At 38.1% G+C, this 19,991-nt stretch overlaps 1 protein-coding gene and 1 long non-coding RNA gene across 5 annotated transcripts in view; one reads left to right on the forward strand and one right to left on the reverse strand.

Annotated features, from left to right (window-relative positions):
• ANKFN1 (ankyrin repeat and fibronectin type III domain containing 1) overlaps positions 1-19,991 on the forward strand; it is a 427,590-nt gene that overhangs the window by 345,578 nt on the left and 62,021 nt on the right. For all 4 annotated transcript variants that reach the window (XM_082439936.1, XM_082439937.1, XM_082439935.1 and 1 more), the window contains 3 exons: positions 7,845-7,942; positions 10,987-11,077; positions 16,454-16,561. In XM_082439936.1, coding sequence (XP_082296062.1) covers positions 7,845-7,942; positions 10,987-11,077; positions 16,454-16,561 — 297 coding nt within the window. The remainder of the gene's footprint in view (positions 1-7,844; positions 7,943-10,986; positions 11,078-16,453; positions 16,562-19,991) is intronic.
• The window catches only part of LOC309649789, a 404,889-nt gene that overhangs the window by 309,060 nt on the left and 75,838 nt on the right, over positions 1-19,991 (reverse strand). The gene's annotated exons all lie outside the window — the stretch shown is intronic.

The following is a 19,991-nucleotide window of genomic DNA, read 5'->3' on the forward strand; positions in this document are numbered from 1 at the left end:
ACTGCTTAGTAAATGAAATTTTGCCCCAGATTCCCTCACTGTGCCGCTCCTGCCTCCTAAAGGGGCTTATGTACCTCATTTTCATCTCCTGGTAACAGAATGTCACCTAAGTTATATCTGAGAAATCTGCTCCCCTTGGACACTATACCCTGCTGGTCAGGATGCATCCACCCTGAGTCTATATGAGCAACCACCTAGCATTTATCCAGTGGCATGATGGTAAATGTTTAACAATTGGATCTCTGGGGAAAAAAAGTACACACACATACACACACACACAAGTCTTCTATAAATTCTACTAATAGAAAGGATATGTAGCACACAATTTACAAATAATAATAACATATACCATACACTTTTTTTATAAATTCCTCATAGCCTATCAATTCTCCCAAAATGCTTTTGTTTATTTTCATGCAATGAGTGTAGTTACCATGTAAATGTTGGCTGATATTTTCATTTACTTTAAGGAATTAAAACAAAAATGAAACAATACAGACTTATAACTTGACTCATCAATGACATTCTTTGTGTAATCAAGTTACAGTTTTCGAGTACTGGAAGACTATTTCCTCAATTGTTTTGTGCTACTCGCAGTGTAACAGCCACAGAAACTTCTAACTTTAATCTGAATTATTAACATTTTCTCCATCACTTTAAGTCTAGACCAGTGGTCAGCAAATTTCTCCTGCAAAGGGCCAGAGAGTAAATACATTAGGCTTTGTGGACTACATATGGTCTCTGTCACATATTCTTCGTGTGCGTGTGTGCATGTGCACGCGCTTTTACAATCCTTTAAAAATGTAAAAGCCAGACCTCAGGTCGGATTTGGCTTTTGGAATTATAGTTTGCCGATACCTGGTTTAGACAGTCCACAAAATAAAAAATCAAGCCTTGGTTTTATAGCATTTGCTCATTGCTATGCTGCAAATATTCCCACCATGGCCAATTTCAAGCTACCAATGTGATGTCACTAAACAGATTGGGAAGATAAGTGCAATAGTACATCATTATACGCTATTTCCACCCTATAGATAAAATAGGTATCAATAATCTCAAGAGCATAATTACTAGTAAAATGCAGTAAATTAGGGAGTCATGAGTTTTGAGTATTTACTGTCTTTTTCTTTAACACAACTTATTTAAGTTTATACAATTTAATTTTTAATGATGGCTGTGTTTAACAACCAGCTGGCAAAATTCCTAACATTTTAACAATCAGCTCTTGCGAGCCATATGGGTCAACTCCAGCACCCGCTGGATTTATCCCATCTAACTGTGGATGGAGCCAAGCTCTGGCTTTCTCCTTCTCCCACTTTGTGCTGCCTCTAAAAGCTGACCTATTATGCCACCTAATCTTAGATGTGACATGACGAGGGGATTTTGCACTTTGTACTTTGTGATAAATCTGAGACCTTCCCAACTCTTAATTTAATCTTCTAGGTAAACCAGTAGGTGAATCTACTAAGGAAAGAGATCCTATAAACGCAAAGAAAAAAGTGATTTCTATATGATCTGGGGCTTGGGGATTACCTTTACTTCTGATAACTCCACTAGTGCAGAACACTCAGACTTTCTCATCCCCAAATGGCAGAAATTACTGAAGGAATTTTTGTTTAAAGTCACCCCTGGTTAAGAGACCAAAAAAGTACAAAGGTGAAGCTCCGTGAATCTCACTGAAGACATTAGGCTGGCAGCAGCTGGGTCTCTAGAAGACTGGTACTCTTTCAACAAACACTTCATGCCAAGCTTGGAAAAAGAGAAAGAACTCTCAGCAGTAGTAAGAATCACAAAAATTATAGTATCGTTTATTTAGAAAGCAAAGACGATCAAGAGAAAGAATAAATTCAGCCATAACAGGAGAGCCATTAGGAGATAAATAAAGAAGCAAATAGACCAGACTGTGGAGCTGACTTTTTTGTTGTTACTTGTAGTATTACGTACTTTTCAAAAACCTGAACATTTAGAATCTCTGCATCATGTCTGTATCTGTAGGTAGCTCTGTAATATGGCAGGCAAAACTAAGACAATACACAATGTACATAGGTAGGGGCATATTACTTTTGTAGATGGCAGAATCTGACAATAAATAAATGAATATAGTCTTCCAATTCCAACTGTGCTTTTAATCTTCTAGAAGTAGTAGGTGCAGGAAGGATTTACTAGTGTCCAAAAAAAAAAAAAGCCTTTTGCCCTTAATTTAAATCATTGTTTTTCTAGGGAAATTTAATTTGGGGAAAAAAAATGTTTTTCTAATTAACTAGAAGACTGTGTGCTATGCAAACAATAAAGATTCTTGTTTGAAAGTAATGCATGCCCCTACTCCTAGAACTACCAAGGGAATTTAAAATAAAAAATGCAAGCAGCTCCAACCTCGTATTTTGCCAGAGCTAAACAGAATTCCCAGATCCAGAGTTTTCACACGTCATTTCCCAATTTAAAACCCACAAGTGTTGAGTGGGTTCATGCTTCAGCAAGACACATCTTCTCATCTCTAGGAATGACTGTATTTGATCTTTTTCTGGGTTTCTCGGCACATCCCTCTCTCCCTCTTTCTTCTTCTTGTGCTATGGTTGGACCGAAAGGTTAGAAACTGCACAATTAGATGGATCAGGGGAAGATTTCATAATGCTCTGGTGCTGGGCTGGGCAGTCGAGCCAAATTCCATTCATTAGCTAAGGCGCCGGGGTGAGTGTGGCCAGTAAAAATGCTGTTTTGGTTCCATAGAAGTGCTGATAGGGAATAGGAAATAAACTTTTATTTTTGGGGTCCTTAGAGGCAGTATGGACAAGTGAGGAGTCTGGGATGCCGGGAATCTGGAAGCCAGGAATTAATCTCCATCTTAACTACTTACTGGGCAGCTCAAGCAACTTCCATTCTCTTTTGACCGTATTTTTTCTAACACTGTTTTCTTATTCTTTAAGTACCAGCGCCAGATTTCTGTCTACCTTATTCTTCAAGCATTCCAAAGTCATGAATCAAGTATTCAATTCACCCAACATAAACTGAGCCACCTATACTGTGCTAGGTGCTGTGATAGATGCTTTGGAAACTGGTATTAATACAACTTGGTTCATGCTCTTAAAGAGCCTATAGACTAAAGAGGAGACAGATCTCTTAAATACAAAACAATAAAGCAAGTGCAATGTAAGAGACATATTAAAATTACTATGGGAAAGTTGGCAAAGGAGCTTCCCTTGGAAAGCCAAGAAGAGCTATGGAAACGAAGGATCCTTGAACCAGGGGTTTGAATGAAGGGGTAGAAGATTTTGGGGAAGGAGAGCATATTAAAAGAGAAAACAGCATAAGCAACGGGTCTGAGGTCGAGTGACCAGTGAGGCTCAAGTGGAAAGCTTGGGTAGGGCCTGGGCAAGAGGCAAGACGCAAGAGGATAACTTTTACAGTCTGTCCTCCTGGTGTGTGAAGAGGATAAAACAACTCTAGACTTTGAGGCATTTGAGATTCGAGGGAGAACCTGGACAATAGCAGGTTTTAGATTTTTTTTTTTTTAATCAACTGAATAGAAATTAGACATTGCTGCAATGTTCTCTCTTTATGCCTTTACTTCTGCACAGTCTTCACCTCTCAAAAAGCTGGCCTAAAGAGTGTTATCACTCTTCAGGGCTTGTTAATCACACAGTCCACACCATGAGGCTTGAAATTTACCTGCACTTTGACTAAGTTCTCTGCTTGTGCACCCTAACACTTCCAGTTATGAATTTTCTACTCTTCCCACTGATTCTGGGACATTTCTCCTCACATCACAGACTTTAAATGACGAGGGGAAACCTTCAGGAGCTCTTCTTCCTCTTAAGCTTGGTCTGTGGTTTATATAGCTGCCATCAGGAAAATGGTGATGGTTTAGGTAGAAACTCTCTTGCCCAACTGCTCTACATTTCTAAAGCTTAGATAAAAATGAAATATTTGTTAAAATAACAGAACTTCACATTTAAAATATTCATAGCTATTTGATACAAATATAGTGAATCACAGTTTGAGCCAGAGCCAAATTTTAAGAAATACTAACACCTAGGTTTTGTCTGGTACCTTTCTTACTAATGTTCAACTGCTATGAGCCACTGCATGATTGAACCCTGCTTCTATTTCCCAGACCTAAGTAGAAACAGTTGCCCTGATCTTTATCTTAAAACTGTAAGTCTTATATCGTTTTAAACTTCATATACATGGCTCCAACCCTTCAGGGATTTAGAGCAGACTTATAAGTGATTTTTCTCATGGCTTTAATATTAAGTCTTAAACTACCTACACATAACTTTCCAGAGAGACCATGCTAAGTTGCCTTCTTAGAATTCCCAGTTGGCTCTCAAAGTGATTCCGGCTCATTCTATTTCCAGAAGTGAGCAGAAGCTACTTTCTTTATGTCAAGAGTCCATCAACCCAAGGAAGTACACAGAGGGAAAAAAAACTATAGGTTGCCCCAGAATAGACTGGCCATTCCAACATGGAGAATTTTTTTCCTTCCATGTAGATCTTCTCTTTCTCTAGACCCTTCCCCCTTTGAAACCTCGACATGTTATAAGATCTAATTAGACTTAAATGCTTAAAACTTTCTATTAACTCCTAAAGAAGAACACACCTTCCTACAAACCTGTTTCTATTTGTTTTTTGTTGTTGTTGTTGTTTTTCAAGAAGCCAGGCCCTCTTTTCCACCTGAAACATGCTTTGTAGAACTATTTCAATAGAATATGACAGCTTTCATTCAAAAATAAATTGTTTCTTCAGAAATTTTAAAGATTGCATCTTTGAGCAACATTTCTTTAATCATTTCTCAAATAATCTGGTCTTGTTCCCACTAATCCCTAGCTCTTCTTTTGGGATGTTACCCTGAATCCTTAGCCTGAAATCAGAAGCTCTTGATCCTCAGTCTTGGGCTTGGGGCTTCACCACATCAGTGAACCATGCATGTCTCAATGGCAACCAAAGATATTTTTGTTTCTAGAATTTTCCTATATTCTTTGTTCTTTCTAGATGTCCTTGCACATGTGCTACTAATTTTCATTTTGTTTGTGATAATTCCCTCAATGACTGCTCTTTTTTCTTTAGCTTAAAATAATATGCAACACTATTCTCTGATTACAAACCCTCTCTAATTTGACCTTAAGAAACTTGGCTTTTTCAAGAGCTAGTAGCTCATAGGCATAATAAAACATCTGGGGAAAAAATTATACATACATACCTATATATACATAACACATATATTAAAATACATACATATATATGTTTTAGAATATGTATTTATAATAAGGTATAGGCTTGATTTGAGAGTAAACATATAACCTTAATCATTTGATTCTAATTAGATTTTACAATATGCCTAAGAGCTTCAAAGGGCAAGAGTCTGGAGAAGGAGAAGATTCACATGGAAGAAAAATATCTCCATGTTGGAAAAACAGTCTATTCTGGATGTATGTGTGTACATATGTATATGCATACAATAAAACAAATATATATGTATTTGACTTGTACAATATTTAGTAAGCATTTTCTACGCACCAAGCACACAGATCCAAGAGTGGATCTAGAGGGGAAAAAAATGACTAACACTTTTCTTATTCTCAAATTTCTCACAATCTAACAAGAAAAAGAAGCATAATATATGTGTAATAAATCTTGTTTTTATATAAATTAAGGACTTTGGGAACACAGAAAAGATGTATTTAATTAATTATTCCTGAGGAATTTAGAGCATTAGTAGGGTTTTGACAAGCAAAGGTTGGAAGATGAACACAAGACAGAGGCATAAAAATGCACAGAATAATAAACAGGTAACAAGGACTTTGCTTTGGGAAATGGCAGGACATAAGGATAGTAGAGTAAGGCTGGGACTAGATTATGAAGGTCTTTGAATGCCTTGTTAAGGTTTCATTTTACTTTGGAAATCAACTGGACACTATGAAAAGATTTTATGAGGAGAAACTAAACAATTAGATCTGCATTTTAAAACTATAATTTGGGCTATAGTAAGAAGATTGTATATAAGGATAAGGAGATGAACAGAAAAATCAATTAGGAGAGTTTATCAATTAGGCCTACAAAAAATCAATTGCAGAGTTGATGCTCATGATTATAAGGGTCTGCTCTAGAATAGCTTCAGTGTGAGGGGGAGAGGGAAATTTATGGGAGACATTTAAAAACAGAACTTACTGGGTTTAGTAATCAACTGGTTGTGAGGAATTGGGGAAAAAGAGGAGGCAGGATGCACTGAGTTTTGGGGTTGGTTGACTGGATGTGTGGCAGTGCTAAATGAGCTAAAATTAAGAAAAAAAGAGGAGAAACATATTTCGGTAAGGAAAAGTACTTAATGGAGTACTTCCACTCAAGTGGAGTGGGGACACTCAGGTGGAAATTTACAGAAAGAAGTCAGAGCTCCAGAGAGAAGCTAAACATTGAATTACAGTTTCAAGAGTCATTGTTGGAGCCATAAAAGTGGATAAGGTCACTAACTGGGACAAGCATGTGGAATGAAAAAGGAGCCAAACCCTCAAGGAACAACACATCAAAGGACAAAGAAAGGGAGGAACCAGGGAGAGCCTGAAAAGAGGGAATCAGGAGGTAGAAGAAGCAGAAGACAGGGTGCAACCGAAACCAAGGGGAAAGAAGGTTGCAAAAATTGGGGGAGGCCAAAGTGGCAGGATTTCCCAAGAAGAGGCTGTTGTGGATGATCAAAGCACTAGGAATTTTAGGAGAGCAATTTCAAGAGAGTGAGGATAGCAAGCTAGATTCCCAGGAGCATAATGAAGAGAAGCAAAAGATGCAGGGGCAGCAACTCTGAACAGAGGGATTGTGTGACTCTAGGGGAACAGCAGGATTTAGAGATGGTTTGGCTTAATTTTGAAGTATTTAAGTGTCATAGAGAATATAATTTAAATCTAAAGGCCCATAGCTTGTCATCATGAGGTTGAGAAATATGCAGCCCTTGTCTTCCATGTGACTGAAGCTCCTGCTTCATGTAGGATTGCCTCAAATCCTGCCGTGTGTAAACGGTCACTTAAGACACTTTTTACTGATGATGTACAATTTCTCTCTCCTGACCACGGTTTTTTCAACCAGTGGAAAATGTTATGAAAGAGCATGTCTCACAGTAAAATGGGGTGTTACAATTTGGGTGTTAAGATTTAACTGTGAATGAACACCCACTTTGGGGATGTCAGGTGTGTGCGGAGCACCGAAGAGATCAGCCACAAATCCCAAATTCTCCAGCTGAAAAGAAGCCTAATGAAAAGGCTGCAAGACAGTATCAGGGAGGAGAAGGAAAGCCAGGGGAGCAGCATACGAGACACTAAAGGAAGAGGGTGATTGCAGAAGGAAAAGGAGTCAAATTATGTGGAAGGAAATGAAAGGAGGCTTCTTCATTTGGGATGAGAATGCCCCTGGGAGCTTGAAGTAGCACTCTCAGTAAAATGGTGAAACAGAAACCAGACGTGGGGAACAAACAGAAGGTAATATCCTAATGAACCCTTCACTTCTCACATGAAGTAAATATCTTCTATATACAATGAACTTTTATATATAATGTGCCTGCGCATGTGTGTCTACATACATATATACATACATACACATTAAGGTATATTATTCACTGTTGAATGATTTTTTCCCCACCTTTGTTTTAAAAAATAATGGTGAACTTGGAAACTGACTTATGCCGAGGAGAATTGTTAGATGTGCCAATATAGGGAAAAGAGGGTAAACGTACTGTTTTTGAGAGAGATTATATGCTAGAGTTTCTATGATGCTTCTTGGTAGATGACTATTCTCTCTCTCTTTCTTTCTTTTTCTCTTTCCCTCCCTCCCTCCCCCTCTTCCCCCCTCCCCTTTCCATCCAGTGGAATGGAGCATGTCTAAAGACTTTTGTCCTTTGGCTGGAGAAATCATCATGGAAAACCTGCAGACCCTGAGATGCACAATCACAGGACTTACAATGGTAAATACCAAATCCTCCTGTTAGACTTCCCATTCCCCTACTCCTGATGTTTGTGCTGGGATATTCATAGCAAATGCCTACTTTGGAAGCAACAGACAACGCCCAGTTCTCTGGCAATAACTGCCACTCGTTAAGCGTGATATGTCTGGTATCCATAATCTGAACCCCACAAAGGAGTGAGCAGACAGCATGAACCACTTTGTAAGCTGCCATGTTCTACAGAGATCAGAAAAAGACTGGCCTCATGCAAGCCTTGAAAGCTGCTGCTTTCTGGATCACAGTCTAATCTTCGGGGAGGGATCAAAGGCTCTATGAGATCCAATTCTGACTCCCTGTCTGATGGTAAAAATAATAGCTTCATCTAACCCTCATCTCCACAGCCTCAGTTGAGATCAGTCATCAATTGGAGTCACACAATTTCCTGAGAGAAACCCTTTTCCCTTGATTAAAAAAAAAAAAAAAAAAAATCTGTCCAAATGTGCTTTCACAAAATAGAAACTATATATGGTGGCACTACATTTCTCAGTAACCTGAACCAATTTAAACTGTGAATGAAAAACTGGAACAGACTGTGCTTATTTATTTAACCAATCTAAACTTAAATGTTAATTATTTATAGAACTATAAACCATATAAGCATATGAAATGCAGAAAATAAAAACACTTAACAAATCAGTCCAGTCTGGAACAAACCCTATATTTCCTCAAACAATTAAATGCAACAAAACTGGATCATCAAAATCTTTTTAATTGAAAAACATTTTAAGTAAACTTAAATTAAACCTGTATTTTTTTATCCAATTCAAATAATTAAAATCTTAGGACCTTCATATGTGAGAGGTAGAAGGAGAATTTTCTTGTTGTTTTTCTAAAAGGTTAGTCAATTAAAACAGTTATCTGTAAAGCATAATCCTGAAGCCCAGAATTAAAAATCTGTGTTAGGTTGCACCTCTTCAAGTGTGAACCAGCTTATTCTAATAGAATTCTTGGTGGTTGGGTCACCATCACAGAATCTTAACTTTTAGTCTTACTTACACATCTACACCAGGGGCCAAAACCGTGGATTAGCAGAACAAACAAACCCCTGAATGGGTGGCCCCTAGAGATGCTATCATCATCTGATTCCCAACCCTATAGCTCACATGATGGAAGAGGGGCAGAGAGAACCCGAGGGAATTTCCACTGCTTAAAAGAAAAAGTGATATGGTGATAAAAATGGAAAACTCTCCATAGAGAGTTTCTCTAATATTTGAACTAATTTTTACAGGGATTAAGTTTTTCCAGTTGGTCATCCAGTGAGAGCAACACAGATACTATCCTAATCACATAAAAGCCTAGAAGTAGATTTACACTTCACAGAATCTCCATATCCTTGAGGTACCTAGAAACCCATTTTTAATGTTTTAAAAATTAAGTTTATAATATGGTAAGGCCATTACTATTAAATCCCTAGCAAAGGCTCTACAAAGATTGCTATTTTTTTTTAACTTCAAACACCACTTTACAGATTTTGCAAGCAATGCTTTAAACAAGTGCTGACTTCTAAAACACCCCTTTGGGTTCATCAGAAAAAAAAAAAATTCCTCAAAGCAAAAATATAAAAGCATAAAACATTTTAAAATATTATAAGCAAACAAAAAACAACTCCTTAATTCTTTTTTTTTAAATTGAAGTATAGTTTATTTATAATGTTACATTAGTTTCGGGTGTAGAATGTAGTAATCCAATACTTTTATAGATTATACTCCATTTAAAGTTATTAGAAAATATTGGCTATATTCCCTGTATTATACATTATATCTTTGTATCTTATTTATTTTTTACCTGGTGGTTTGTACCTCAGTTCTCTTCTCCTATCTTGCCCCTCCCCACTGGTAACCACTACTTTGTTCTCTACATCCGTGAGTCTATTTCTTTTCTGTTACATTCCCTAGTTTGTTTGTTTTATTTTTCAGACTCCACATATAAGTGATATTATACAGTATTTGTCTTTGTCTGACTTATTTCACTAAGCATAATAACCCTCCAGGCCCACTCATGTTGTTGCAAGTGGCAAAATTTCACTCTTTTTTATGGCTGAGTAATAATCCATTGTGTGTGTGTGTGTGTGTGTGTGTGTGTGTGTGTGTGTGTGTGTGTGTATAATCATATCTTCTTTATCCATTCATCTGTTAATGGACACTTAGTTTGCTTCCATACCTTGGCTATTGTAAATTATGCTGCTATGAACATTGGGGTGCATATATCTTTCAAATTAGTGTTTTGTTTTCTTTGGATAAATACCCAGAAGTGGAATTGCTGGATCATATGGCAGTTCTATTCTTATGTTTTTGAGGAGCCTCCATACAGCCACAACTCCTTAATTCTTAATGTCATAAAACATTAAAGCATATAAACCATTGTTTTAATAATGGTTTTAAAACTGAAGTAGCATCAAAGAATTAATTTTTAAAATGTTTGAACAACTGAGTAAAGGATATTTATTGCAGCATTATTTATTTAGCATAAAATGTGGAAACAATCTAAATGTCCACTAATGAGGGATTGGTTAAATAAATGACTGTGTTTACCCAAAGTGAAGTAAACTACTAAAAGAATGAAGCAGATCTTTAATTATTAATCTGAAAAGATGTTCATTACAACTTGTCGATCTTGTAAAGCAAGTTGATCAGCTAGAAAAAGGTGATAGTAGTTGCCACTGGGGAGGAGAAAATAAGGAAAAAGAGGTAAGGGCGAGAAACTGCAGGTTTTGGTAAACCTTACAGAACTATGACTTCTTAAAAATTGGTGTATAATGGTTTGGGGAAGGTCAGGAAAAGCAACTATGATATTCCAATTTTGAAAAAAGAAAGCACAAAGAAACTAAGAGGGCACCCCAAATATGTTTATTATCATGTAAAAACGTAATAGTCAAGAAAAGCTAGAAAGTTAAAGTATGGGTAGTGGGATGAACAAGTTCATCAGACACAGAATAAAGCTTCTAGGGTAAAACTGACTAAATAAAACTCCCAACGCATCAATCTCTCTATTTCGATACTTTGCAGGGCCAACAGTATTTTGTTCAAGTCTCGGCTTATAACATGAAAGGATGGGGACCTGCTCAGACCACGACACCAGCGTGTGCCTCTCCTTCTAGTAGGTGGTGGCTGTGACCTCTCTCAAGCCTGGCCAGACTCCAACTCCAGTTCCATCCTCAGGATGCCATTGCCATTCCCTCTCCCCACTGCTTGGGACTAATAAGACCTCCTCAGAGTAGCATCTGGCCACATAACGAATGATTCCTCTGCAGAAATGTTCCCCTGGGAGGCAACTCAGTGGAGTGAAAGAAGAGGGAATTTGGAACCAGCAAGACTGAATTTGATAGCCATTATACCTTTTATTAGCTGTGTGGCTTTCAAAATTTACTGAAAGTCTCTGAGTCTCAATTCAACATCTGTAGAATGGGTCCAATCATACCCTTCACAGGGCTTTTGTGGAGATGTACTGAAATGGCACAGTAGGAGTGGCTGGCCCAGAGTACATGCAGTCCATTTTAGACCTCAGCTCCCCTTCCTCACCAGAAGTCTAGCAAATCTTACTTACATTCTGTCAGAAGAAAAGCTTTCTTATTAACAGGCACTCTGATACACTCTGCCACAAATAGAAATCTATAATATTTATAATGGTGGCTGAAAAACCCAGCAAAGCCCCTTCTAATTATTTTAAACTTAATAATTTATGTCTGGTGTATTTGGTAATTCTCTGTTAACCAGAAAATTTAATTAACAGGAAGAACATCTCCAGACATACTACATGATAGATTTTTCTGCATAATGAACCTATTGTTCTGAATTATATTTTATTTTAAAAATCTTCACTAATGGGATCATTTAAAATGGTATCATACACTTCTTGTGAAAGTGCAAACTGCTCCATCCTTTGTGGAACACAATGTACCATATTATATCAGCTGCTATAAGAACATTCATTTCTTTTTACCCTATAATTATACATCTAAGAATCTAACCGAAAGAAACAGATGCAGACACACAATCATGAACAAATATGTGCACGGCAGCCATATATTGATATAGTGAAATATCATGTGTGGGGGGGAGAACAAGTATCCAATATTAACTCTGTGGTTGAATAAAGTATGATATATATAGATCCATACTACAGAATAAAATGCAACCCTTAAAAATGGTGTTTTAAGAAACGATTCATTGTATAGAAGAAATTCTTATACGTTTTATGTAAACAAACATCATAATTTTTTTCATATAACATTTAAACTGTGAGCTTGACTATAATTAGGTAGGTGTGTCTGCATATACCTATTAAAATTTAACAGCAGATATTTGGGTTATGAGATTATGGGCTCTTTAGTTTCCTATTTTATATATTCTTGTATTTTTCGAGTATTATAATAACCCTTTGCCCAGGAAAAGCCATGAGTCGGGTGGTATATTATGGGCTTTCACATTCAGTGTCTCACTGAATCCTGCCAACAGCCACTGTTCCCATCTTGTGGGTAAGCATCTTCATTATCATCTGTATCACTATCAACACCAGAGCTAACGTTTATAAAACTCACTATATGCTGCATGTTAATCTAAGAACTTTACACAGATTAACTCAATCTTCATAACAAACCTGTTGAGGTGATTTTTATTATTTTACTGATGAGGGAACTATTAATATTGAGGTACATACACACATACATACAGCCCAACAACAGAAAATTAGCAAGCACTGAAGTCAGGTCCAAACCCCATGTTCCTTGCTCTTAACCACTATGCTGTCCTCCTCCTCTATTAATAAGGGAAATTAGGATTCAGAGAGGGTGTTGCCTTGCCTGGGGTCACAACTTTGGTAACACGGCTGAGCCAGGATTCAAGTCTGAACTAGTCAAGACTCTGCTGTGGTAGCTAATGCCCTGCTATCAGGCAGACAATCAGACTAAAAGCCAGCCAACCATTCCTGACTACTGCCTCTGGTGGATTCAGATAGCTAAATCAGGCCATACAGAGCCTTGGACCACAAATACCAGGGATCTCTAAGACTCCTAAGTCCCCTAGCATTTGATGATTTAAATATTCCAGTCTTACTTGGACATCTTTCTTACTGAAGACTTACCAGAAACACATGCGGGGAATATTGGAAGATTAAGATACTTAGGGAACCCATCTCATTCTACGGGGGTAAAAAGAGTATGTATTTTTGGAGATGGAGGGATAGAAGGGATAGAAAAGCAAAAAAAAAAAAAAAAAAAATTAGACCTGAAGGTGGGTCAGAGGAAAACCCACTCCAAACGCAGACCCCATGCAAATTCTGATCTGCATGATGTATTTACTTATAAACATCAGATGTCCCGGTTCTGTAAACTTCAAATTCTATTCAGACACTCTCCCTCAGAGCCCATTTGAAGAGCTCTCTCCAGAATGAAAAGAACAGTTGTCCAGGGCTGGGAAGAGTTACTTATTACTTGGTAATTAACATAGCAAATGGCAACACTTTCTAAAACAGCACATTTGATTAGTAGGGGTATCTGGCAAAGAACTGAAATCCAAACATGTCATTACAGTCGCTGCAGACATGCCATGTCACTTGGAAAGAACAATATAAAAACACTCTGGTTCTATTTATAAACAGAGTATGACATTGTGATGTAACATATATCAGTATTCAGATATTTACTAGAAGACAATGTATTCTAACATAACAGAATAATTGGAAATTTGGTAATAAGTTCCAGTAAGCTATAAAACTTTTTAAAATATTTTTACAAAAGGCCTGAATGTGTTTTTATAGACTTATGTTATATGGTATGGTACATAATAAGAGAAAAGGACCCAGACAGGCTTGTCTGAGTTACGATCAGGAAAGCCCTGATATCACCAGTGAATGTAAGCTCTGCATTGCGTTGCAATTGAAGTGTCTCATTACCAGAACAGTGAGCAGTATTATGTGGCATGATCTGCTCTTTTCCTACCACACTAAGTTTATTCCTGTCAGGCTCCTGATTTCTTAATATATTTTCAATTTTCTCCCTCATCCCTAAAGTCTCCTATTTTATGTAGTCATCAGAACCTTCCAAACATCTATGAGAAAGACTCATTCTTTCCAAAAACCTTGGCATCATGTCCAGTGCTCACTCGGGCTGCAATTTAGCATTAGCAATTTTCTAATGTATCATAAAGTCATCAGCTCAAGCTCACCTCTGATGTAATAGGCCTCAGCTGAAAGAGCCAGGTCCACTTCATCTCCCCCTGCATTGATGGCAGTATTAACACTCATTAGAATGTATTAGCATGTTCAGGGCCATATAGTAATTGTCCCCCAGGAGTCTTACTCAAGCCAACAACATTGCTCATCTTATCTGAGTACTTCAGATACATTCATCCAACTAAGGAAACGAACTCATAATGGCCTTTGGGAATTCATGAGAGCAATGTTTATTCTCACTGTGTCCAGATACCAGGGAAACTATAGATAGTCCAAGGGCCACTTGGAGTTCGTTCCCTCAAACATTTCCAAATTTCCCATAGCCCATCCTACGTGAACACCATAATGCTTCTAGTCACAATGCCTCACCAACATTTAATGAGCATCTCCAATGTGTGCAGAATGGTGCTTTACTTGCAGTATTTCTTTGAAACCACAAATAACCTAAAAAGAGACTCAAAAGCTCACTTTACAGAGAAAAAACCTGAAGCAAAGAGAAATTAAGTCACAGTTTCTGCCAACAAAGAACAGAGTCCACAGAAAGCACCTATGCCAATTCCCTGTCTCCAGAGTTGACCACAACTAAGCCACACCACACAGACTCCAACCAAACTCTGACCCTCCTTCTCAAAAGAAAACAAAAACAAAAACATGTCCATGGTATAAGGAAATGAGCACTAGACGGAGGGTCATGAGACTATGTTATACTCCTAGCTATGCCACCACCACCACCAAGCTGAAAAATTTAGAACTGGAATGGTTATCTCTGGGCCTCAGCCTTCTAAGAGGTAAAATGAAGAAGGGTACATTGGGGGAAGGTGGGAAGGAGGAGGGATTAGAAAATCTCTGAGGCCTTCCTCTCCAAAGGGAATTATCTGCTAAGGTAAGAAATGATGTCTCCACACTCACCACTCAGGAAGTTAACTTTCCATCAATGAGTTCCCTTCTTTTTAAGTTATTATTTACATAAGGTTTTCCACATAACATTGCACTGGATAGCTAATATACCTCTCATTTAATCCTCACAAAAATCCTGCAAGATAGATACTATACTCTTTTTTCATACTACGGAGTAGAGGCCCTGTCAGTGTAAGTAACTTGTTTTACGGACACTGAGCTAGGAATCAGAAGAACCAGGGCTCAAACCCAGGTTTATCTGACTCCAGAACCTGCATTCTTTCTAACTATGTTGTACTACTCGGCCTTGGATGGACCAATGTGGAATGTTTTTACCTAACTTTAACTGTCATGGCATCTGCTTAAGTTTCTAAACAAGGGAGACTCCATATTTTAAAGTAACTCTAGGTGGAGGGAATTTGAAACTTGTTCAGTTAGAATTTAAGCCTCAAATATACTTGTGAACTAACTGGCTTTTCTCGAAAAGAATGTCTAGCAATTTTAGAGAAAGCATTTCAACCAAGAAGCACTTAAAGTTGTTGCTTTTGAAAGATCCAGAAAGTAAAACCAGGGGAAAGAGAATAGGGATGGACTATGAAATGACTGACCTGCCGAAAAAAAAAATCTAGAGTTGGAGACAGCAGAATTATAATCTTGACATTAGTCCCGTACGGGTTATTACTCTTGATATCATTATAGCCAAATGGAATGAAAATAGAAGGGGGAGAAAAATCTCAGTGGGTATTGCAATTTAAATTTGCCATGTAAGCTAATACTGTATATTTAGAGACTGAGCAGACAGGGTGGTTGGTGGCTCCGAGTATGTGCAGGAGTTGCTGTGCCAGCTAACCAAAGCAGACATTCATTAGAGCAAAATGTAGATTTCCATTTCTTGGCATCTGACATGGGCTCTTTCCTTGGAAAGAAATGTCAATTTGGCCAAAAGTGTCAAACCTACAATAAAAGCATTGGGACCGTGGATTTCATCTAGTCTGCACATTCCCACCCCTTTCTTGCCTACCGTGGAAATCCAGTGGCGACTTGGGGTGCTGAGTGGAGAGGTGACAGGGGAACTGATTAGGACACAGACGCTGAAAAGGAGGGTAAGGAGCTGGGGGAGGGGAAGATGGACTCCCAAATTCTCTGTTTTCTTTTGGCTTTCAATTACCATTTTCTCTTGCCTTAAAACTGCCCAACACAAGAAACCAACCACAATTACTGTTTTGCACAGGGCCTGAAAAATGGCAGCTTCCAAACCCTTGGTAATGCCTGCTAGCTGTGCGAGTACGGGATGCTCATCCACACAGTCTGCGGGTAGTATGAGCAAAATGCAGCTCCCGAGGCAGTGCAGGGAAGAGGCCTCCCCTACTTGAAAATTTTACTCTGTTTGTTTCTTTTGTTCAATAGACTGGAAAGACTATGACGACAGAGCGCCCAGACACAAGGGACAGAGTGAAGTTTTGGAAGGTCTGCTGCAGCAGGTCCGAGCCCTTCATCAGCATTATAGTTGCCGGGGTAAGGATAAAAATCTGTGCTGGGCCATCGACTGAGGTCTCGGTGGCGCCGGTAATTTTAGCAGTTTCCTAACTGGGTCATACCTTCTCATTCATCAGGGAGGGAGAGAGATATTAATATTTGTACATCTGGAATCACTTTACAGCACTATCTTACTTTAACCCTTCAGAAGAGACTTCCCTCTCCCTTCCTTCCCTTCCTCTTTCTTTCGCACCCTCACTCCATAGGAACAGTTTGAAAACAAGCACAGGAAAAATTGCAGCTGCCGTTAGTTCCCTTCCCTTTAAATTGTACCTTCACAAAACTTCTCAGTGTGCTGAGTCTTCGGGATATTCACCCTCAAACTTTTCACCTGCAAAAAAAATTCTGTGAACATCCCTGAGGAAGCACAACCAACTGTAACAGCAACAATAATATTAAACTTTTGTGTACATTTATTATAAAATTTACATACAATTCACATCCAATATCTCTTTTTCATCCTCATTTTGGCAATTATCACTGAGGCTAAGTGACTTGACCAAGGTCACAATGCCAAGAAGAGACAGAATCAAGATACCAACGTAGGTTTTCTGTCTCCAAGCCAGTCTTCCTGCCACACCTCGTTTTTGTCTCCCACCCTTACATCAGGACAGGGCACTGGATTTTAATCTCACCCTGAATTTTAATCTTCCCCTATACTACTGCTCAAGAGAAAGTAGAGCATACGTTCTCTAGACCTAGCCAACTACACCCAGAAAATCTCTGAGAAGCTTTTAAAAGATTATTTTCTACTTGGGCTGTTCAAATGGGACAGGGTCAGGTTTCTGATCTGTGTAATGATTCGTGGAGCAGGCACTTAGGTTTATTTGGAGAATTAAAGTTCCATAAAGTTTTCATTTTCCGTGCTCCTTCACCCATCACATCTCTAACTGCATTGTACTCTCTAGATTCAGGGCGCTACAGGACCAGCTAGGTTAATAATCTATGGTTGAAACTAAGAAATGTTACATGAGTTTTGACTAGGTATAAAGAAATCACACTCAGCATTAGCAAAAAGTTGTTCCCAATTGCTGTATAGCTATGACAAAAGAGCCCTTCAGAAATGTTGGCTATAGCTAGAAATGAGGGCAAGTGTTTGCAAGAAAATAATGTTCTAATGAGTGGTTGGTTCATTAGGAGATGTAAATATGCATGGAAGAGGCTTAGGAAATCCAAGTGGGATTTCATTCTCGGATCTCTAGGAAAACTTTATCCAGACCAGGGCCTTCAACATTCCACACCGACCAAAGTACATTCAGTTCTCAGTTATCCAGGGTCCATTTAACCAGGACAGGCATTATCTAGGCTCCTTTCTCTTCTTCTCCCTCTCCATCATTTCCCTGCCCATTGGTTCCTGCATGGCAGGCAAAAATAATGAAGCAATTGGATAGATTATTCTCTGCAATTCATAAGCCACTTTGTGTTTGGTCTTTATCAGAGGGGGAAAGCTAAAACTACTCATGAGAATGAGGGATTATTTTTTATATTATCTGAGGATGTAGATGTTCTCCCCATTACTACTGGATTACATTCCAACAATCAAGAAATGATTGTCTAGATAGCCCAATTATTTCTATGGTTGCCATCCAACTTTTATCATGTACCTATTTTCACCCCACAGGGATGTAAATATACACACAGTATCAAGGAAGATTTAAGTAAGGCATAAGGTAGAACTTCCCAAAAGGGAGGAATATTTTTATATTGAAATGTACTTTGGACATTTAAACAGTACCCAAAGTGTGTTCCACATAAGAGTGGTTCTATAAGATGCTCAGCTGAAAAAGGGTCTCTAGTCAAGTATATTTGGAAATTGTTACATTATATGTCCCTCTCTTGGAAATGTAAAATAGACATTAAAATATTAAAGACTCTAATAAAAAGAAATTTTGAATTTGGTTAAGCAAGCATTTTCCAAACTTACCTGGCCACTGTAAAACATTTTTTACAGAATTAGTGTTCCAAGGCACAAACTTTGGGGAACACTGACCTATAATATGCCAGGATAAAAGAAATGACCTTCTGAGATGATACAACATAAATCTCTCTAAATCTAAAAGGATAAATTAAGGATAATTAGGTACTGCATACAGAAAACTACAAAACTGTTATTTAAAATAAACTATCTTGATACTACATGGTTTACAAATTTTATAATTAGAAAAAACAATTATTTCAAACCCCAGTTCACCCACTTACTGTGGGTACTTAAGAAAAGCACTTAACTTCTCTGAGCCATAGCTTCCCTATCAGGAAAATAACCTGCATAATAATATGTATCTTTCAGGACTGTTACAAGAATTAAATTAGATAATGTATTAAACTCGTCTGGCATGAGTAGGCACTTTGCAAACTCTAGCTTATTTTTTTTCATTGTTCTTCCAAATGAAGAATGAGGTGCTCTCCATCCTCAGCATTTTATATGTCCTAGAATTAAAATGTAATCATTGACTCCACTGTAATGAGCCTGGAGTACTCAATAAATACACAGCATATTCTAAATGCAGAACTAATAATAAAACATCCCTTCTCCTACCAAAGCCCTGCATGGGAAATACCAAAACCCACATTAATTTCTCTATTTTTGGCTAAAGAACTGGCCACAGCTAATTCGCATCTTTAGTACTGGGATGGAAATTCAATGGAGATGTTGAGTGGCCTTTATTGTCCACAGGGTTGATGCCCTGACATACATAATGAATCATAAAGAAGTCAACTGTGTTCACTAAAGCAGTCCCCTACAGGAGTGAATTTCCATTATCATCCAGTTTTTCAATTGGCAAACATTAATTGAAACACTGCCTCCTATGTGTTAGGTGCTAGACATACCAGTATGAATAGCATAAGCTCTCTATGCTCCAAGCACTTAAAAGCTAAAGATCTACTGCATTCAGAGTCCAGAAAACCAACCATTGCTCCAGAGCCCTGAACTAAGCAGAGACAGAATAGAAGCCACAGTGGTTCTTAAGAGAAAAGTGAGTTTAGACCTTGTATCAGTCAAGATAGGCTATATCATGCTGTAGTATCCAAATGACCCCCAAAATATTTATTTCTCCCACATGCTATAGGTCTACCACTGGTTGGCTGAGGGCTGGCTGTCCTTCTGTCTTGTCATGATCCTCTTTCTAGAAATATATTTCAGCACCCATGGGAGAAGGAAAAGAGACTCTTGAAGGTCTCATATGGACAAGACTTTATCATTTACTCTCAAAATTCATTGGTAAAACTGGTCACATGGCCCCAACCCAACCACAAGAGCTCCAAAAGTACAACTGTATTGTACCATGTGCCCAAACTGGAGGAGACCTGGAATATTTGACATTTTCATGGGCCCCTTTCCCAACTGGTAGTAGCATTTCTCATTTTTCTCTTTTTTTAGTCTAATTTTTTTAGTTGAGTTTTCATTCTT

The sequence above is a fragment of the Balaenoptera physalus genome (assembly GCF_965194825.1).
Source record: "Balaenoptera physalus genome assembly, chromosome: 20".
Classification (NCBI taxonomy): Eukaryota; Metazoa; Chordata; class Mammalia; order Artiodactyla; family Balaenopteridae; genus Balaenoptera; species Balaenoptera physalus.